General features: G+C 42.0%; 2 protein-coding genes across 7 annotated transcripts in view; both read left to right on the top strand.

Moving 5' to 3' along the window:
- The first annotated feature begins 4,840 nt into the window (after nucleotides 1–4,840).
- On the top strand, nucleotides 4,841–10,425 carry gpx4a (glutathione peroxidase 4a). Its single transcript, XM_035412169.1, has 7 exons — nucleotides 4,841–5,048; nucleotides 5,461–5,552; nucleotides 6,451–6,595; nucleotides 7,452–7,603; nucleotides 8,020–8,044; nucleotides 8,559–8,618; nucleotides 10,046–10,425. The coding sequence occupies exons 1-7, from the start codon at nucleotides 4,995–4,997 to the stop codon at nucleotides 10,076–10,078; spliced, it is 561 nt and encodes a 186-aa protein (XP_035268060.1). The 5' UTR covers nucleotides 4,841–4,994; the 3' UTR covers nucleotides 10,079–10,425.
- Nucleotides 10,426–12,863: 2,438 nt separating this feature from the next.
- The window catches only part of pip5k1ca (phosphatidylinositol-4-phosphate 5-kinase, type I, gamma a), a 49,269-nt gene continuing 39,865 nt past the window's right edge, over nucleotides 12,864–22,267 (top strand). For all 6 annotated transcript variants that reach the window (XM_035415720.1, XM_035415718.1, XM_035415717.1 and 3 more), the window contains exon 1: nucleotides 12,864–13,265. In XM_035415720.1, the coding sequence (XP_035271611.1) occupies nucleotides 13,133–13,265 (133 nt within the window). In that variant the 5' untranslated portion in view covers nucleotides 12,864–13,132. The remainder of the gene's footprint in view (nucleotides 13,266–22,267) is intronic.

Raw genomic sequence — 22,267 nt, 5'->3', positions numbered from 1 at the left:
TTGTGTTAAGTACTTCATATTTCAGTTAATGAATGTTTGATCAGTGTAAGCAAGGTACGACTAGCAGATCATAGTTACTGTTTCACTGTGGTCAGGGAAACTTTACTCTCTAGTAGCATTGAGTTCTTCCGGTAGCTGTGCAGTTTTGCGATGGTTTCCTCTGCTGGACACAAGGTAATTGCCTTCTGCCTCTGATTTTATCCTTCTTCCTGATCTTCTCTGGTTAACATTGCTGCCCATCAGCTGTACCCTTCTGAGTGTGTACTGGATACAGCACTTGGAAATCTTAAGCTCCTTTGAAATTTCTCACTGGGAATAACCTTGCCTCAATATGCATACTCGGGTCTGCACATCTAAGCCCAACTCCTTTGTCATATTTGTTGCAACTTTAGTGCCTATTTTACTTATACTACAGGTCAATGGTATTGGGCTACTTGTGGTTTTTTTTTTTTTTTTTTTTAAACCTTAAGATAGATAACATTTTAGTCACTAAGTTCCACTCCACCTCCCTCCCACTCCCACCTGCCAAATTATTGGATAGACTTCCACTAATTTAATTGTAATTAAAGCTAAAGGAGGCTATTTTAGGAAGGTCTTGGGTTGCTTAGGTTTGTTATTCAATAAATGTGCATAAATTAACTGAATTCTCTACCTAAATTTAAAAATAAAAACACCGGTGGCCTAATACTTTTGGCCTGTACTGTGCATAATTTCAGGAGATGGAAAGTAGACACCCCACTCCTTGAAGCAAGAACCATGCTAATGTTTCCTTAGTAAGACTCTGAGAGAAAATGACCTGCTTAACTATTTGTTTTTACCATTTGACAGTTTGCATGAATACATGTAAATTTATTTTCCAAGAAAAAAAAAAATACAATACAGTAGTATGGCTGTGTCTGGGGCTAAAGTGAGTGACCAAAGACACAGTCTGTAACATTCTATATTTCAAGTCTATGTATGTAGGTAGAGACTATAACCAAAAACATAGGCCCTACTTTTATTACACCGCTCAGCCCATTTACTTCACTGCTCATCCCGGCCCTGCATCCCTGTTTCTCTCACTCCCTCCTCAAGCTTTCTTCCCTGCCTCAAACATTGATTAGGTCAAAGGCTCTGCATGTTTTTATATTTATGCACTATTTTTTTATGTTATTTGGTCCTCACTCCTTGTTGGCTTTATTAAAACCATGCAGTACCGAAGAACAAGGGCGGAGTTAAAGTTGAAGCAAATTGCTTGTAGACTACTTAAGTGTTGGTTGTGTTATAGAGCAGGATGTCGGTAATTGATCGAGTGCTTTTATTCTGGATTTTAGCCATCTGTGGGGAGATTACAGCTATGGTAATGTACATTATTGTTCTGTGCTGATTTTAAGACCGATATAGTATTTAGCCTATATAGGGTTTTATTTAAGATTGCCTGCTTGTTTTCATATGCGAAAATGATTTTATTGAAATATCGTAGCCATCGTATAATTTTCTTCGAACACTTGGTGTGCTGAAATTAGTCATATGAAATAAGATAGATATCGTTTATATGTTGAGATTCCTTATGAAGGCATAGACTGCACGTTTTTAGAACCAGGTGTGTCGATAATAAATTGAAAGCGTCTTGTTTGCTTCGAAGTCAAGGATGTGCAACTATACAGCTACTACTGGAACTATCGCTGGTGTGGATGACTAGTCATCAGTGTTAATGTGGCCTGAAGATAAACTGTCAATCAACCCAAATAGCGCCTACATTTTCGCTAATCTTCATCTTCGTTTTTTTTTCTTTTTTAAGGTACAGTGCAGTACAGCATCTCTTATTCGTGCCTCAATATGACCAGATTATGCCATTGTAAAATACCCAGGGTCCAACAGGGATAAAATGTACTCCATCTGAGTTTATTTAACACGGAACATTTTGCTGCATGCAATTTTTTTCACTAGGTCTCGCTGAATGAGATGAAATGTCTCTCCTGTGATTAATTTTAGCCTTCTATGGCAAGACTAAACGGCGATTTCTGGTGTTTCGGTAGTCTCTCACTCTTTGGGAAAACGCAGACTACGTGGTCTTCAGTAGGCTATACTGAGGTCCCCGTGTCCTTTCTTGTCTGTTTGTGATGATGTTAACGCAGCAAGCAGATTAGCTGAACAAATTTAACATTAAACGCTGAACTAACTTTAAAAGTCAAACATGTCGATATAAGTGGCCTACAATTAATTAATTTTTAAATATTAAACACCATATAAAATACCTACGGTGTTCCCAAAAGGACACTACATGTAGATGTTATTCAAGACCATAAAGTGTCCCCAATCTCTAAATCTGAAGCCCTCTCCATGACCTCCCTGGGTAGCCTACCAACACTCACGTTTTCTCTTTAGATGGCATTCTGTAAACATATAACAGCAAAAAAAAAAAAAAAGGCTGTTTGCTATAGCGACTCAGAGGCGGCATTATTGTAACAGCTATTACATTTATACAGGCATCATAATTGTTTGGTCACCTAGCAACCATTCCCGCTAAAAAATGATTCAGAAAACCATATAACTTTTCAAGGACAGATTACTGCTGAAAATGATGTATGATTTGATTTATTGTAAAGGAAAAAATGCTTTATAACTTCCGGAACAAATTTTTACTCTCATTGCTCTAGAACAAATTTTTTAGAAATATTTCCCACAAAGGTTGTGAAATTGCTCGGTTCTTTAGGCAGTCGGAAGAAGACTGAATTGCGCGTGTACAGTACTACGAGCCTGAAATGGCTACTGTAGATGCAGGGTGGTAAGAAGTTATCGACCGTGTTAAGTTAATGATGCGTTACATTTATATCGACTCTCCCCTAAAACTGGACATAGCGCCTGTATATGCTGATTCACCGTGTGATTTAGCAGGTGATTGATTGATTGAGTTTATTTGGTAAATGAAATACACTCAATGGCAATCAAAGCGTTTAGTTTTGTTTCATATCAGTATTCACATATACAGCATAGTGTATTTGTCAGGGTATGAGTTACAAGGAGGTTTGGGGGGTCTGGCCCCCCTAAGTGAAGTTTGACCACCCCCCCCCCCCCCCCCCCCCCCCCCCCCCAAAAAAAAAAAAAAAAAAAAGAGTCAGAGTGTAATTCAAACCTTGCTTACAGTCGCAGCAGAATAAGGCATATCTACTGTAAGCCTTAGGCAAGCACATGACCCCCTGCTGCCCTTGTTTACCAGAGGTGTTAGATTAAGTCCCCATGTGAGTCTTTTACTTACTGTGAATGGTGTGTAATGTGTGATCCACTGGAAACAGCTGACTTCCTGGGTGTTGAAACACTATGGTACTTCTTAGCTTCCACAAGAAAAGTTCAGATTACAGTAAAATTAGGATTTGCTGGCTTGTTCCACGTCACAGAGTGAGTGTGCAATTTTTAACATTAAAGCCCTCAACCAACTCTAGAAAGTGTTAGTATGTAATTGAGAGGGCTGCTTGGTTCAGGTCAGGGCGACCCACATTTAGCGCTAGCATTGCCTAGGGTTAGGGAGCGTTCAGGCCGCTGAGATTCTTGCTTCATTGGTGTCTAGCAACCCCTGCTGATCGGTCAGGTGCCTATGGCTTGCTTGTTAAAGATGCACATGATGCTCCAACATCTAGTTCTAAAGCCTTCACAGAAGAGTGGAGATTGTTATAGCAGCAGAGGGTGGACCAACTCCATATTAATGCCCATAATTTTGAATAAGATGTTTGATGTCAGGAATCCACATACTTTTGGCCATGTTGTGTATATCTGTAGTTTATTGGATAAAATACAGGCCTTCCATTGACTGAAACATCATGTATATTATCTGGAGATGCATTTTCCATACAAGAGTGTTACACCTCTCTTACCCTAATGCATAATCTTAAGTAATGTAGAACTGAAGTGTCTCCAATCACGCTGTCCAAATGCACACTGAAAGAGCCAGCTAGACACAAAAGAGCTTATGGAAGTTCAAGTTAATTACAGATATAACTCATACTAGCATACAGACACACACACACACACATACACACACACACACAAATCTTGCTGTATCTTACATGCACATATACACATACAGAACCGACACCCATGATGCACACACACACACACACACAGACTCACAAAACAGATACACGCATACAAACAATACCCATCCCATACAGCATATTTACATGTGGACATATATAGCACATCCATATCATCACTCATAATCTCCTGCTTATCTCCACACCAAAAACCCACCGAATACATTGTGCTGTCTGTGCCACCCCCTTGTTTCCTATTCCCTACATGTTTTGAACACAATGTTCTTTTGTTTTTGCCATCAATTATTCGCTGGTTGTTGTTGTTTTTTTTTTTTTTGTCTTTGTCTTTGTCTTCTCTGCTTGCATTATTTTCTATATGCACCAATAAAAAGGCATTACAAATGTTTACAAAGAGCTATAATGGTATCGTTATCACCCCTGGTCCTTATCCCTTTAGATAGGATAATTGTCCCAACACATGTCTGATAAACAAATCCTTTTAGGTTCCCAGTTTGAGTAATACAGTTGTGTAATAGCTACATAGGTCACCACGTAGCGCAGTGGGACCTTAGTGCAGCATTACTAAAGAACTAATCTTCTAACTAATTACAGTAGGACATTTTGTGAAGTCAGCAATCCCCTCAGGTTGTGTAACACTTGCATTACCTTTGCCATATACTGTTCAGCCTGTCGTCCTGCTTGAGATAGCAGTGTCTTTGCAAACAATGTGTTTGGCCCTAAATTATTTAGGGCCAAACACATTGCTAGTCAGCATAAAAAGCAGACAATCAGATAAAGAATCTGGGCTGCCGTATTAATGATTAGCTCAGAGGCATATGATATGGGGAGCGCAGACGACGCAAAGCTCTCAGAAGAAGTCTGTCAGTATCGCGAGGTTTAGGGAGCCGCTGTTCTAACACAGATACACTGGACAGGATCCTGCACGCATTCTGCCCTTTCAGTGGACCGTACTGATAGGCAGTCATGCGTTCTTTCTTAACGTCCTCCGTGCTATTCTCCTTCCTGCTACAGTCTGTGGTAAGCTACCGAATCGTAAACACTAAGGGGTAGAAACGGAAAATGGTTTTGTGTTAAGACAAAGCTTTCTTTTTATGTTGGCTCTAAGACTGCGTAAAGGATCGTTTCGTCTTTTTTTAACTGCGTGTGTTGTGACTGCTGGTAATCCTGAAAGTGACGCTGTTGTCTTGCAAAATTGAAAAAAGAAGTTCTGTAAAATTCCATACTTTCTATAAGTGCTGTAAAATTTCGTACTTTCTGTAAGTGCTGTAAAATCCCATACTTGTAATGTTCCATGACTCTAAAACGTTTAATTTGACGTTTTGCAACAAAAAAAATCGATTAAATTAAAATGTGTGCTCAGCTTGTTTGTGTACCAGTCTCGTGTTGTTGCACAACGTGTTATTCGACCTTTTGTACCCTCTGCCCACAGGCAGCACAGGAGGACTGGCAGAAGGCAAAGACCATTTATGAGTTCTCTGCCAAGGACATCGATGGGAACGAGGTTTCCCTGGAGAAATACAGGTGTGCAAACTCAACTAGGACACACACAGTTATTCAGTTCAGCATGACTGAACCATACCTTCCTAAAACCTGGCTATTCATTTTTATCATCCTGGTCTTAATCTCAAGAATTGTATATTCTGCTATCCTAACCTACACTACAGGGGACATCCAGTAAAAATAGGATAAATAATATTTTTGTAAATATTTTCACTGCAACATGTTTTTGTCATCCAAGACAAGTATTATGTAAGGACAATACAGAACTATCCATACCAGGAAGTCAAGTGTAGTTCAAAAAAGGAGGCCACCGAGCATCAGCCAGGCCAAAGGCCAATCTGATGCTTCTCAGATAAAGGACAACATAGGATTGCAGAAGGAAAATGTCTGGAACGCACGGATGCGAAATAAGCCCTTTAATGGTGCGAAATCATGTAGTTCATTCTACATTGTGAACTATTTCCTCATCGTATGTTAGCCTTGACTGTGGATGGTGATGGAGCTGAGTGCATAACTTACCTTAGATTAGCACATCACATGCACAGTACATTGACCAGGCTGTGGGGATAAGATGATGAAAACCCCCACAGTTATAGTAATAATAATAATAATACATTTTATTTGTATAGCCCCTTTCCAGAGCCCAAGGTCGCTTAAAAAAGTTAAAAGGTTAAAAAAAACAGCTAGTACAGTAAATACAGAAGGCAAAACATGTAGATAGGACAGTGATACAGTACAGTATACGGATCCATTTTTTGTACAGTATACTGATCAATTTTACAAATATGATTTGTATTTGTTCTGGTACACAGTTGAGACCTTGTATTTGATGAGTGATTTGTACTATGCTGGTATAGAGCATTGGGCAAATGTCAGCACACAGAGCCTAGTTTCAAACTTTCTTTTATTTTGTGCACAGGGGTTTCCCCTGCATCATCACCAACGTTGCCTCCAAATGAGGCAAGACCCCGGTAAACTACTCTCAGTTTGCTCAGATGCACGCCAAGTACGCTGAGAGAGGTTTACGCATCCTGGCCTTCCCGTCCAACCAGTTTGGCAAGCAGGTACGAGGTCATGGATAATATCCGGCAGGAGCTGAAATGCTCTTTGTGTCCTTCCTGTCTAAAAACGACCAAAGAGGGAATCTAATGCTGGAGGAGAGGGAAGATCGGCTTTTAACTGCAATACTGAAGTGCTTAACTGAGGCAGTCAGCTTTTATCTGTGCGGTGGATGTCACCAGTTTGACCTGATGCAATCACAAAAAAAGCTTTTTCACCAACATCAAGATCACCAAGAATGATGCCAACAGCTCTGTGAAACTATAGCCACGTAGATGTGCTGCACATATTTTTTTAAGACAAAAAATATGTCAATATAATCCCAGCATAAACATAGAAGTGTACATCCTCCCCACTTTGGAATTGCAAATTGTGCCACAGTCACCTGGAACACATTAGCTGAGTGCTCCTGCAAAGAATTGACTTATTCTACACCTTACAGTGCACACAGTACTACAGGTGAAGGCTAGCGTTGATCAGAGGAGAGGCACATGTATCACTTAGACAACTGGTAGTCTGTGGGAACATGACATGTCATTGGGAGGAAGTAGTGACCCCAGGTACAACTTAAACCTGTACTACCCCTGATGAGACATGGCAAACTGTGCTCCAAGTTACAGTCATATGGTGACATAACCTAAGCCTGCAACTATAAAACTGGGACTACTGAGTCTGGCCTCTGCTTGTGGTTTGCATCCTGACCAGCTGAGCCACTCCACTGCATGTTGCTTCTTTCCTTTGCTGTTGAGATGTTATTCAGCTATTAATATGACGTAGCCGTGGGAAGGATTTCCAAAGGCCCTCAAAGGCATCACATGAGAACAGGACAGACTCAGGCTCAACCACGTCTTATCTTTTCAGGAGCCGGGAACAGAGGAGGAGATTAAGAACTTTGCCCAGTCCTACAATGCGGAGTTCGACCTATTCAGTAAGATTGATGTGAACGGGGCGGATGCTCACCCCCTGTGGAAATGGCTGAAGGAGCAGCCCAATGGCAAGGGGAGTCTGGGAAAGTGAGTTCTAATGGTGTGATTTCCTGTTGCTGGATGTGTAACGATGAGTGACTGAGTGAATGTGCCCTGCGATAATTTGGTGACCTGTCAAGGGTGTATTTCTGCCTCTTGGCAAATGCACGCTGTGATAGGCTCTAGCACGTCCGCGACCCTGACCAGAATAAGCGGGTATATATGATGGATGTATAAGGGGCAGGTTGGGCTTTTTAAAGCCTGAGTTAAAAGCTCTCCAGATGCACTCACCGTCCTTTTTTTTGGGGGGGGGGGGGGGTGACATTATTTCTTGACTTAAGGTGAAAATCAATGGAATTATAAATAAAATGAAAAATCACAAATAAAAAATGTCCTGTATGCCCGGAATGTCTGAACTGTTTTCTTATCACACAACTACTGACCATGAACTTTTCCCTTCTTAGCTACATCAAGTGGAATTTCACCAAGGTAAATGTTTATATAATGCTACACACCTTAGAAATTATGAAAAAGAGCAATAGTTAGTGTGCACAGCTGTGTTTATTTTCTGCATTTATGTCTTCATAAGTAAGAGCTTCTCAAGGCTGTGGCTTATACAGTCTGGTATTTTACCCTCTACACATACTCTACATAATGACTGCCATTTTAATGAGCTGAGACATTTTGTTCGAAAGTTTATTTTCATAGCTTTCACATCAGCCCATTTGCATGGTGTGAACAACACCTGATTATAAATTCTATTTAGAATGGAGTTCCCATTGTACCGTTTTATCAGCCACCTAGCAATGAGTTATAGCTTATAATCGCAATACAAGAGGATCAATCACTTGAATGGTGTAGCAGCAGCCTGGTTTGCATAGTGATTGTTGAGGGAACATTATTGATCATTCACAGAGTGTTGTTTTCCAGACCTCATGTTTATACATGCTCTGAGAGACTATTTGTGTTGATAACCACCTGTCTCTCTCTATTTACATTGCAGTTTCTCATAGACAGAGAGGGAAAGGTTGTGAAAAGATATTCGCCACTGCAGGACCCAAGTGTAAGTAAAAAGATTGTCAAATTCGAATGCCGATCCTGACGAGCGACTATTTAGTGTTTGTTGTCATACCCAGAGCCCCGCCTACAAACAGCTGTTCAGGTTCACCCTCTCCCCCATGATATCCTATGATTTCACCAGGAAAGTGTGGCATGACTGACAGGCTTAGTACCCATTTAAAACCTTTCACATGCTCATCTTTGCTAATGCCGGCCTGGTAAATGCACAGCCTTGTTCCAGCAGCATCATGCTGTGCGCGGCGCTTGTGTCAGACGGGCAGGGTGGCACAGAGCACCATCTGTCCTGAGCTACCCAGCTGTGGGGGGTGGGGGGGTGGGGGGGGGGATGAACTTGGGCGGGAGGAGTGCCACCCATCCCAGAGCTGGCTCCAGTCCTCCACCAGGCACTTGGACAACACCGTCCTTGTTCCCCCTCATTTTTTTAAACACGTCTAAAGCATCCCATCAAACGGAAACTGGCACTAGTGGTCATTATTGTGTGTCACAGAGTGAGCTGACACCCTTTACACCAATTGAAATTCTTGAAAAATCAAATGCAACACAAGTTACTGACATGTGTTTTCATGCAAATGACACCTTTCCATTATTTGAATATTCATGAACAAATAACAAGGTGCAGTTCTGGGGATGCTAATTTCACCTATTTGAATGGGCTTTGTCACGGGTGCTGACATCTGGGGCATTTGTTTATAGGATCTTTATATTTGTCAAACTCATCTTATTAGACGGGATGACTAAGCTTGTTTTTGGGAATACTGTGCAGAGTTACTGATCTTTGTAATGCAAAGATATAACTAATCTTTGCCAACTGGTTAATCCAGTCAATTCAGTGAGCCATCAAGATTAATTTAACGCAGCACCTGATTGACATTGTCTCAGTGAAGAGAGCCCACTGTTACATCCTTTCCAGATTTCTGCCCCCTAAATTCTTTTGAAATTCTAAAACTGAAATAAAGCTCTGTTTGCTTTTCTCCTGGAAAAATATCTAGGTCAACATATGTGCCTGAAATTGGAATGGATTTACAATCACTGCCATCTCCAAATCATATCAGATTAGAACATCCAGCTTTGTTTTAATGCAAACAGAAATGTGACTTTGTACTCTGGAAATGATCCCCTTTGATCGTATCTGCATGGGTTCATGAGCAAGCCTTTTTGTCTTCATGTGATAAAGTTTTTATTTATTTTTTATTTTTTACAACGTTTATGTCACCATGACCCTGGTCTACCCACTTAATTTTGACATCCCACTCCTTTTGTGGGAAATTTGGGTGTTGATCCATAAGAAATATGCATAATTATTGAGATGTCAGTGCAGTAACTGGTGTTTCAGCCTTCTATGAAACATTACAAAATTCCTCTAATGAATCAGATTTTTAAAAAGATGTTTTTTTCTTTCTCTTATAACAGGAAGTGGAAAAGGACATCCACAAGTACCTGTAATCCCCTCCGAAATGACTGAAGCATCCTCCGTGTCATGATCCCTCCTCTTACCCCCTCACCCTGCTTGCCGTCCTCTCCCATGGCCTGCTGGGAGCTGGTGCGTCCATTCCCCCAGACCAGTGACGGCCTGTCCACAAACCCGCTCGTCGGACAGGGCAGGCCTGATGACTTCGGCGTGCAACCCCCCTGGGAGGACGCCTTGCCCCCAGCTGAACCATCTGAGAGGACCCTTGCGCTTTCCTCCGCTTCTGTTTACACCTACTAATTCCAAAAATCTGAAAAAACATGTATAGCTGAAAACATATTTCTACTGTTCTGTGCAACAATAAATTCACACAGCCATTCTGCTAGTTGTCAAAAGTGATTTTTAAAGTCGGATAAAGTGTTTTAAAGTGTTGGATTTTTTTATAGGTTTAAAAGGTGTCATTTAAGTATTTAAAATACCTTTCAGAAACAGTGCAGAAATGAATGTTCCGTGTATAAAAGTTAAAAGTTACTTATTAAAGTTAGATAGGTAGAATAGCTTTAGTCGTCTACTTTATGTTAATTATTTTATATGTTACAGATTTAAGCGTCTGTAATTAAATCTGCTTGTTGGTGGGTGGCTTAGGCATTGAACCGGCCTCATTTTAAGGCCTCAGAAATTAAGATTTTGTGTATAATGGTTGTCTCTGACAGAGAAAGAGCTTCCAATTTTTAAGAAAAACAATTTAAGCAATCATATTGAAATTAAACGAGGAGCTATTTATGACACATTTACAACGTATCCAATAAAACTCACTTTTTAAAGCCACTTGGTCAAATGTGTAGTTTAACACTAATTACGAACGTATTCTACAAGATCTTTAATACTAGTGGATATCTTATCTCAATTTAAAAACTGAAAGTACAAGTGTATGCATGCAATGATATAAAAACTGAAAGTACAAGTGTATGCATGCAATGATAGAAAAACATTGAGGTCTCCAGCGCCCCCTCTGTGCATACTGCAAATAATCAGACAAGATTTTAGAAGAACAACAAGGTAAGATTCCATAAGTGTAGCTAAATGTTTGCGGTAAAATTCCTACTGACTTTTGATCCAGGTTTTGTTTTCTGCTCAGTGGAACCACGATGCCTTCATTTTCAATAATTCAAGTACATTATTCATTTACTTAATAAACTCGGTGAAGCACCCGAGTTAAGAGAAGACAGAAGTTAGAGAATTAGAGAAAATGATAGTTATGATAATAAAAACGGACAAAAAGAACGATATGTGAGTGTATAATCCAACATATTGTCAAACAGCCAACAAAAGGACTTCATTTTACAAACGATAAAAAAATTGCTCTTATAGCGCCCCCTACTGTAGAATTAACGGAATGTCTCGAAAGCGTGCATATTCGCAAGAAGGTATGTATACAGTAATTTCATTTTGACTTCAAGAATGCCCGTCAGGCATGTAAAAAATGTGTGACGAATGTTTGAATGCCGTCAAGCTTTTTAGTTTAGTTTAAACTAAAACATGAAACATGAAAACATGAAACATTTAGTTTAGTTTAGACTTTATTTCTGAGTCATTTGGCCGTTGAATATTAATTATACAAGGCCTGAGGTTTAGCTTAAGAACTGATAAAGAAATATGGTAATTCCCTCTTTCGTGCCAGACAAGACACAAATATTTATCTTGTTTTAATTTTGAAATTTATTTCAAGATAAAACCCCTTGAAATTAAATATCTAATTTTCAAGGAGATCCTGAAAGGTTCAGACACATACAATATATTTATATGCAATATAAAATACTGAAATAAAACAAGTAAAAAAACAACTTAGACAAGTAATTAAAAAGCATTATAAGAGCTGCGTAGAAAAATATGCAATAACTTTAAATTACTGAGTTACAATAGCTCTTCCTACAAGCATAATAATAAACTAAAACAGGTATAAATATCTAAATCAATCTTCTGTTCTATCTAGTTTATCTTTTAGTCATTGCCCCTGTTGTCACATAGTTCACAGAGCTGTGTCTTCCCTGCAGAACTGTGTGAGTTATACAGTTTTGAGGTCTTTCCCTTTCCCTGGGTGCTCTCCTCATCTCTGTCATATTCACGTGGCTCAGTCAACTGTTCTTGCTGCTCTGGTTTCCTCCTTCCTGACACTGGGGAGCTCGCGTCAGGGCTTTTGATGGGGTTGTCAGCCATAGCCGAAACCTGAACCGTTTGATCCTGGGATTACAAATGGGGTCTCCGGTGTGTGGAGCTGTCACTTTGCCAAAACGAGAGATATCCAAGGCAATGATCGGCTTCCAAATAAAAAAAGGGAACAAATCAATGTGTAAGAATATATCCCCTTGACTTCTACCACGGTGTGCTAAATGACAGATGCTCTAATTAAACACACTCATATCCAAGGGGCCATACTGTCTGCTCCCTCATATTGGCAAGGTCACGTGCCATCACTACGCTCATCCTGGTGTGCTCCGTAGCTCAGGAGCAAAACTAGACACCGTTTCCTATCATTATCAAATAAAGAAGTATAAACTTATTGTGGGATTAATAACACTATTTGCTGTGGTAGCAGATGGTGTTGTTGTTGGGATTCTGGTTGTTTTCATGTGGCAAATCTTTATAAACTCATTTGATGAACAACTGTAGAATAAAATTTGATTAACAACTATAGAATATGGAATAGCAAGTATTAGGTAATTAAATTTCACAAGACGTCATTTTAACCGTCCATCTCCTCACATGATGACGTAAAACAGTACACTTGCTCTACCAGGAAAGCGTGACGTATAGCCCGTTGAGAGCTCTGGTAAAGAATGAGTCGGAAAGAGAAACACTACAGGACAGCAGCATCAAGCGAAGACGGTACCGTGTGCGGCTGACACTGCACCGATGAAAACAAGACACACACAATTAAGGATTGTCCGCCTGTTTTTATTTTAATTTGGTCAATGTCTGGTTTAGCCAATTATATTGCCCCGACAACGCGTTTACATTTTGTCAGTATTTGCACGATTGCAGTGGATATTTCATTTGGAAGCTTCGACCTGCTTGTTTTTGGATTCTGAATGGAAGCTGCAGCAGAGGGAGCGGCGAGCCTGTCGGTAGCGGCGGAAGGGAGTCCGTTAACCGGGGCTGTGGCGTCTGATGAGACCGAGACTGTCATCGGTGTCAGCTACGGAATGGACGCCGGAGATATAGGTAACAGTCAAGAGTTTTTTCCAGATTCTCAAAAACAGGTATTGATAATGAGGCCAGCGCGCTCGAGTGTGAGGACCATTCCATTTTCATGGAATCCGTAGCTAACTAGCTAGCCAGCTAGCTGCTGGCTAATGTGTAAAATAACCTTCCTTTTTCAGTAGGGAGCGCCTGCTTAGACGAGTTATCAAGAATACCTGCTTGTTTATACCGTTGCCACTGAGTTTGATGAATTACTGTACCAACCTAGCTTGCGAATTAGCAAGCAGTAGTAATTTTGGTTATTTAATTGACTTGTAATTTATAGCTGCACAGCTTTGAAATAATGGCTAGAAAGATAACATTTGCAAATCACACCGCCAGACAGCCTCTTGCTCGTATGTATTTTTTGGCTAGCTCGTAAATCAAGAAATCAAGAAAAAAAACATCAGCTAGAACCATGCACTTTATCTAACGTGGGATGCACTGCCCATTTAAAACACTGAACATTAGCCAGATAAACTTAGCTAGAGCTAGCAATACCATAAATCGTCCCCGTCAGATATTACCTACTGGAGCTTACTAACGAACTAACGTTGGCTTAATAGCAAATTTTGTGCGTTGTTGTTAATTAGTTAAGTTAGCTCGCTAACATCGGGTTTGCCGACGACATGTGACTAGTAGAAGCTTGTTTGTTATCCAACTTAACTGACAAATTAGTTGACTAACAATTCTTTATTTGGCATTGACTTATTATTTTGATAATTGGTGGTCCTGGCGGATGGCAATAATTCGAGTCAATTAAACAGTGACAAGCGAGCCAGACAGTTAACGCAGGCCATTCTTAAACCTTCCGTTTTCTTACGAAACGAAAATAAAAATGTTGTTGATTTTTACCTACCTAAATATGTATTTACACAGATATATAAGTCCGTCATTGGCTTGCTACGTTTGATAGTATTAATGGTCCCTGTTCGGTAAGGAAATACTGTTCTCACCTTCAGTAAGGTCATTTCACTGAGTGTTCCAGTTGTTGGCTTGAACTACTTTTGTAATCTTCCTTTCACCTGTAACCTAACTTTAACCTAAATGTTTTTCTCTGAAGTATGTTGTGTGCAAGACGGGTGTTTTGAATGGTTTAGTTTGACAAGTTGCAACTGGGTATGTGGTCGTATTTTTATAATGAATTGGTTGAATATTATACAAATTGGTGGTTGTGTTAATCCACTGTTCTCCTGAAACGCATTGAAGTTTCAGGCTCCTAGTAGGGGCCATATTGCACCAGAGAACACCAAATGAATTGGTGTCCTCCCTGAAAGAACACTGACATCTGTGGCATTCCATATTAAGTGTGCCAACAGGAAACGAATCCGCACAACTTCGCCTCCGGTCTCGTGCTGTTTACTAAGCACCATTCTGTTGCATCCAGGGCTAATCCCTTTCTCCTAGAGCTCTGCTGTAGCGTCTCGCGCATCCCTCCTGCAAGGTGTCGCACATTTGAACATTCAGCTAGAGGCAGTGCAATTTGAGCAGATCTACTGTGATGTGCAGGACAAATACAAGTTTTACCTCCTGGCAGCAGGCTTTCTGTGTTAGTGGGAAAGTTTCTTTTGTCTTTTTCTGCTTTAGATGTCGAAAGTCAGAGTATGAAAGATTTTTTTAAAAGATTGTTCCTCAGATGTAACGTGTATGGAAACACAGAGAGGTATTGGCAGCAGGGTAGGCTAAAATCTGTGGTTCCCAAACTTTTTACCTACGTAGAAAGTATATAAATATACACTGATGATTGCTTTGACACCAAATTAAAATGTTTTCAACATGTATCAAAACAGCTGCATGTGTAGCCTGTGTAACAAAGACAGTGCTTAAACTGACTGTGGGAATATCAATGGAAAGTGTATGATAGAGCCTTCAATAAAAACAATAAAAAAGGTTTTTCTTTTAATATTTCTCTTGAAACCCACTTCAGTCCCACTCACTCCCACTCGCTACCCACCACCAGGACCACCAGTTTGGGAAGCACTGGACTATGAGCTGGGGAGAGACCTGCACACTTGATAATGTCTTGTTGCTGATGCAAATGGGGGGAAAATAAATCATAGTAGAAAAAGAGGGAATAAAGAGGGGAATCCCTGCAACACTGCTCAGTGAGATGCACTGTTTATTTTAACGTTTGGCTACTCGGATCGCCATCAGATAGTAAGAGTACCGAAACGGTACAGGAAGGGCTAGGCTAAATAAAGGGACAAGAAGGGAAATGAGGAGGGCATCATGTACTGTACATTATTCAGTCTTTCACTCGACGTTGCACAGAACCGAAGTCCTTTTGCCCACCACCCCAACACCACTGTTTGGCTTGCATGCCTGAGCTGTGTTGGTCAAGCATGATCAGAGCAGCTGGGGACCTGTGTGGTTTCATGCTTTTATTTCTCCTCCATTCGCTACTTCTGTTCGCATATTCCTGTGTACCCCATGCAGCGATTCAAGCTCTAACAAAGGCCCTGAGGCGGTGTTCTGAAAGGAGATAATTTCACACCGCAAGCATCCAGTGGCTGATTGCAGCGAATCAGAGAGCGCATTCACGCTGTATGAAAGGGTGCGTGCAGTGTTCCCCCGTCCTGGTGTTTTTATGCAGTGAGCACTTGAGTGCCAAACCCAGTTCTTTTCATGTGGCTGCTTCATCGGAACTGCCGGGGAGCCAATTAATTAAACTGCTAAGTGTGTGACTTCATTTGGGGAGGTGCTAATGCTAAGAGACGCAGGAACCGTCGAGGGCCCTTGCTGAGTGCTGCAAGCAGCGTACACTCAGCTCACATATTCGTATTGGCTGTGCTGGAATTCACTGCTGGTGCGGTGGTTGTGTAATTGAAATGTGCACATGGCCCACACGTCTCTCTTGTATCTGCCTAGAATAAAACCTGCTCTTTGGAAATCAATATTGGGCATTTTCATTCAGGTATGAACCTAAATTGAAACACCATTTCAACCTATTATGCCAATATACTTGGGAAGGTATAACAAAAAAATATGTAAAGAATCTTAAATTGGTTCCTGGCCTCCTTATGATTTCCTTTGCTTTGGGAATTAAATGGCTCTGATATGGGAGTGCTGGGCAGTCGGCCTGGCGGCGTCTTCATCCCTGGGCGACACTGAGGCTGTGATATTTCATCAGGAAGAAGTCGCTGCCGTTTTGGGACACGCCTTTGTGGCCTGTTTGCCAGCGGGCTCGGAGCGAGAGACGCCAGTGTTGCAGTCTGTGGCCGGGGTCTAAAAACGACTCCGCTAGGCTAGGCAGGCAACTCAGTGTGTCTCTGATCTACACAGCGGGAGATGTGCATTCTGAATGACTTTATAGCCTATGCAAATGTTCCCAAGTTTGACTATTCAAATAATTTTGTCAGTTTATGTCCCCCCAAGCTCTGAAAGAAATCACGGTTTTGAATGAATATCTGCTCAACGTTTCCAGGCAGGGACATTAAAAATAAAAATTTATTTCCTTTTCTTCTCTTCCCTGTCAGCTGATCCTGGGTCTGTTGCAGCTTTTGCTTTACAAATGTCACTGCCGAATATAACGTTTTGACGAACGATGAGATTTTGTTCCAGGCAGCCGAGCTGATTGTTTTATACTTTCTTCATGGGTCTCCCTGGGGGCGCATGCAGCTAAAGCCCTCGTCCGTAGTGCAGTAACTCGCCTGACTGACCGCTGCGTGACCCTGACCTTGCTCACTGGGGCCTGAGGGTCCTATGGGAGTTGTAGTTTACTGTACGGTTTTCCAGGCAGTCAGGGTTTTAGCCAGCGGGGTTTCCCCCACCTCATCACACATTAGTGACCCCCCTAAGGTTGATTGGCACCCTGAGCCTGCCCTTCCAAACTCTCTCTCCCTCTCTCGGAGGGCGTTGTTACCCTTCAAGTCGACAAATATGACTTAAAATTTCAAATAATGATAAAGAAAAGAAAAAAGAGATTGAAAGTTGTTAGTCACGGTTTAACATTACGGTCATTTATTTATACGGACTCATCCCTGGTTGTTACCACATTTGTTTGTGGCGGTGAGACCTGATGCCAGAAATCAGCGGAGCATAAATAGAACCACATCACACAAGGTTGCAGGTTTGATTCCCAGACAGGACACTGCCGTTGCACCCTTGAGCAAGGTGCTTAACCTGACTCGCTTCAGTATACATCCAGATGTATGAATGTGTAAAAATGCAAAACGTTGTGTTGCTCTGGATCAGAAGTCACTCTGGATCAGAAGTCACTCTGGATCAGAAGTCACTCTGGATCTGAAGTCACTCTGGATCTGAAGTCACTCTGGATCAGAAGTCACTCTGGATCAGAAGTCACTCTGGATCTGAAGTTACTCTGGATCAGAAGTCACTCTGGATCTGAAGTCACTCTGGATCAGAAGTCACTCTGGATCAGAAGTCACTCTGGATCAGAAGTCACTCTGGATCTGAAGTCACTCTGGATCTGAAGTCACTCTGGATCAGAAGTCACTCTGGATCAGAAGTCACTCTGGTCGCTCTTGATAAGAGCTGCTGCTAAATGGCAATAATGTAATGTGACATCACTGACTTGCTGACGTGGCATGTCCGCGCATCATGACGTACTTGCAGCTCTTTTACGGTTTCAGATTGCTGCGTCTTATGCAGGGCTGGGCTGTGAAAGAAACCGATATTACCCAGGCACTCTTGCAGGTTAAGCCTCCTGAAAAGGGATATATGGGAACATGGATATAGAAGTTTTATTTTTTTGTTAGCGATTGACGCACATCTGCCCAACAGTTGTGTAGAAGAACAGGCAGGTGCTTAACAACCAGGAGTCCCATGTTCAAATATAAAACGGGTCCATTCCTGAGTAATTTCAGTAGCGGCTAACCTGATAAAATAAGAATAGCTGGAGTGCACTGTGATGGAGATTTATGCTAAGCACATAATGAATGGAGCGAGCTTGTGTCAAAAGAACCCAGCTTCTCATGAATATGTTATGCAGGATGTGTGCTTTGGTTTATTTTGGTTTGTTCACGGGCTGCCTCCTCTGTGTAGGCTCAAAGCCAAACGAGCACATGGCAGCTTGATTTTGCTTCGGTACGCGAGGGAGGGTGGATGTTTTTGCGCTAAATGCCTTTAGAAATTACATGTTGTTTTCGCGCATGTTTCCGAACTCTGTGTCCACGTCTTAATTGTGGCACTTTCTTCTGTCTTGCATGTCAGTCTGGAATGTTTAGGCTGGCAATTTTCATATCTTGCAAGACCCATCACTTGTGAAGGGAAGCAAAATCCTCTTTAATTTTTGGTAAATTGCAGTTTGCGGGCTTGTAAAAAGCTTTTTACAGCTGCCTGAAGGGCAATATGCATCTCATTTAATGACGCGCAAAGAAAACTATGTTTCCTCATGGAGAAGAGGAGGTTTGACTGGTAATGAAAGACCTCATTTTAACCCTTTAAGGTGAAACGGCAAGTATATACTATTTGAATGTTCTTAACTGAACATTCTCATTCTGATTTTACAATCGCTACCGGTAATTGAATGCAATGGAGTTCTACAACACTGACTTGGAATTTTGGGGGGAAAAACATTCCAAAACACCTACTCTTCAAAGGGTTAAAAATAGGACTTTATCGTAGTGCCCATCGTAACTGCTCATTTTAAGCATCTATTTAGAGCTGTTCCAGACTTTTAACTGCCCCTCAGTCTCTCCTAGTAAGGCTTAACTTCACAGATGGACCTAACTGTAGAAAGTCTCCTAGCTAAGCGCTTCACGGACAAAAGACAAGGGAACTGTCACTTCCTGTCAGGGCACTGAGCTTCCGATTCTGGAGTTCTGCAGTTCTCGATAAGCTGGGTGGGTTGGGTGATTGGTACTGCGTCCTCCAGTCCCTCAATGATGCGTACGCCTCACACAGGCACCCAAAGTGCCTGGAGATGAGGGGCAAGGCATTTTGTTTTCCTGGAAACTGCAGCAGTATCAAGATGCGAGGTGGATTTAATATGTTAAGGTCCTCTCTAGTCTCTGAAATGAACTTATGAAGGCTAATGTTTGGACCAGGACTAATTTTTCATTGGGATGAATTGGGTTTGAATTATAGTGAAGCCTTCAGTGTTATAGCGAGATTTGAAATTTACCAATATTATTGAACATGAAATTAGCCAATTGACACACAATAATATCCTTGAAATCGGTGTTAATTTGAAAAGTCTGCTCACCGCACAATTTTTTAATGTATTAGCTACTGGATGTCAGTCTCGCTTGAATGGTGCTTTGAACAGCCCTGTGATACTTTCAAATGGAATTTTTTTTTTCCAGAACCAGCCAGTGTGTCTAGCGGAAGAATTCATTTCTCTAGCTGCTCACAATTTTTACCAGCCATGATTCATTTTTCCATAAAGGTGTGCTGTGAAATGGGTAGTATTGAAGATGTATTGCCTGAAATGGGGAGGTGTTTTTCTCTATAAACCAGAAGGGATATGACCTTCGTCTTAACCCTTCAAGTGTACTGTGTAGTACAGGGCCCTACTGTTACTAGCTGGAGTTGCTACATGGCTAGCAGTGTGAATGTTATCATACCCGCTTGCAGAAGTTCTCTACAAGGCCTTTGCTGGTGCAATGGACATTCCTGAACTTGACATAGTATTCACAAAATTAAACCTTACGTCGTTTCCATCCCAATGTCGAAATCCATCCCAACTGTAGGCCTCACTTGAATAGTGCACTGTATGATCTTTCTCACTGGGATGGTCTTCGTCGCACCCCTCTGCTCAGGAAGGGTAACGGGCTGAGGAAAGGCGAGGCGGGTTCCGGTGCGGGGGGGGTGAATTTGGGCGGGGAGCTCAGCTTCAAGGCATTTTGAGAAAACTGAATGAGTGGCTTTCAGAACCTCGGCGAATCCACAAGGCTCCGCCTGGCGCACACGGGGTTAAGCGCGTGTGAGATCAGTTGCGCTTGAATTCACGTGCTGTAGCTGTCAGCCCTGCTGCATGTCTGCGGTGGAACTGTGGCTCGCTTGCCATTAATGTCAAAGCGGCACAATCAAAAACGTTAGCTAAGCGATCACATTTGACACCGGTTCAGATTTGGTCAGAATTTCCAAACGTACAATACAATGAATCTGAACAAAGACAAAATTAATCAAATTGTTGAGAAGATGCCTCTTTGCTTTCTCTTTGTCTCTCTCTTAATATTCAGCCTCTGGAGTCTTTTTTTACATACATAATCGCATACCTATGATTGCAGGAATCGTGGGATTACAATGACCTTTCAAAACTGCTTAACAAGAGAATTAAATTTGCCATTCATCGTGAGATTCATTTAGAGCAGCCCGTATGTCTGAATGTCAATGACCATGTGATTGAGTCTAAAATGCTAGAGTGTTTTTCCTCTTGGTCATGTTATCCTTAGGAGGTGTACTGGTCTGCGTGTGATGAGCCGTGTTGTTGAAAGTGTCCCAGTGTAAACCGGGGGGATTGTGGAATTCAAACGGACCTACAGTGTGAAAACGTGATGCGATCCCCCCCCCCTCCCCCACCCTCGCCATTTTATACTGCCGGCACACCCATGAAAGAGCTTTGATCGTCCTCTTTCATCCAAAAGTCCCTTGTCACGATTCACCATCCACTGTCATGATTCACCATCCACTGTTACACCGAGTGAATTCAGTGACTTATTTCCCATATCCGCCCATTCGTCTGGGTCCGAATGCACAAGCAGGGATTTAGTACCCCGCTCTGTCGCCCTGCCCCCCCCCCCCCCCCCGCCTGGCTCATCCATCCTTTCTCTCCCTGGGCTCAGCAGCCCCCCCGTCCCTTTATCTCTCCCTCTCTTTTTCTCTCCAGCGCGGACGAGTGCCGCAGAAAGTGCTGACGACGGCACAGTACCGCCGGGCTTCAGTAATGGGGAATTGATCCATCTGTCTCCCTCGCTCACAATGACCGACGCAGGACAGTTTTTAGGATGTCAGGCATCCCCCCCCCCCACTCTTCTCTCCCTCGGTCTGAGCGTATAGCCGTTGGGACATTGGAGTGTATTTGTGTAACTGTAACGTAATTGTTTGTTTGTGATGCTGCCTGCGCTTGTTGTTTATCCTGTCAGCAGCGTAGGCTACTGGAGGAGAAGCTCTGGTCTTTCAGAGGCTCTGCAGTGGAATACATTAAGCGGGGATATGGGCTGTCCTGTGGAGGGAGATAACCAGCGGCTTGTGAGGAAGATGGCAGGGGTTGGGGTTTTGTTAGCCCTGCGTAGCAGAGAGCACAGGTGCTAGTGGGACGCAACATGGGGCGATTCCTTTGGTTCAGTCGCGCCCGTTGAGAAGATGACAGAATGGGCCTTGTGTATGGTTTCCGTTTGTAGATCGATATGTAGTGAGCCCTTCCTCAGATGTCTGTTAATAAAAACTGATGATCCTTTTTAAGGGCATTCTTTACAGATGGGTCTCTGAGTCCATAGTTTGGATATCCTGTGTCTTCAACGAATAAAATAATAAACTTTCAAAGGAGAGACAACGCCAGCCACCTCAGGTTTTTATACAGAAGACCTTCGGGTGACCCTCAACTGCCCAAGGGTTTGATGTTTAAGGATTTGAAGATTCTTAGAGATTGATAGAGTGAAAACAGATACATTCCTGTGATCACACAGAGCAAGTTTGCCCGATGAAATTATATTATGTCTCTCAAAGGTGATAATCTTAAAAGCTAGATATCCCACAGTGTTCTATTTACACATACGCTTGAGTTGGCTTCAATACGGGCTTGCATCCCCCAATTAGGTTTCTCTTGTCTGTATTTTAACATTCTCCATTTCGTACTTAAAGGCAAAAGGAATCTTAGATTAGCATCCCTGCTTCGGGATACTCTGAATACCATCCCTGGTCAGCTGGTCTGTCTCCCACGTCCCTCCACTGTTGGAATATTGAAACAGCCCAAGGCCTATCTGCAGGTTTTGCTCTTGTTTTGTGACAGCCTACGTGTGTTTAGACCTCAGATCAATGCCCAAACAAAGCATAGCATGGCTATATCTATCTGGATGGAA

The sequence above is a fragment of the Anguilla anguilla genome, chromosome 4 (genome assembly GCF_013347855.1).
Source record: "Anguilla anguilla isolate fAngAng1 chromosome 4, fAngAng1.pri, whole genome shotgun sequence".
Lineage (NCBI taxonomy): Eukaryota > Metazoa > Chordata > Actinopteri > Anguilliformes > Anguillidae > Anguilla > Anguilla anguilla.
This window is presented reverse-complemented; position numbering and strand designations above follow the sequence as displayed.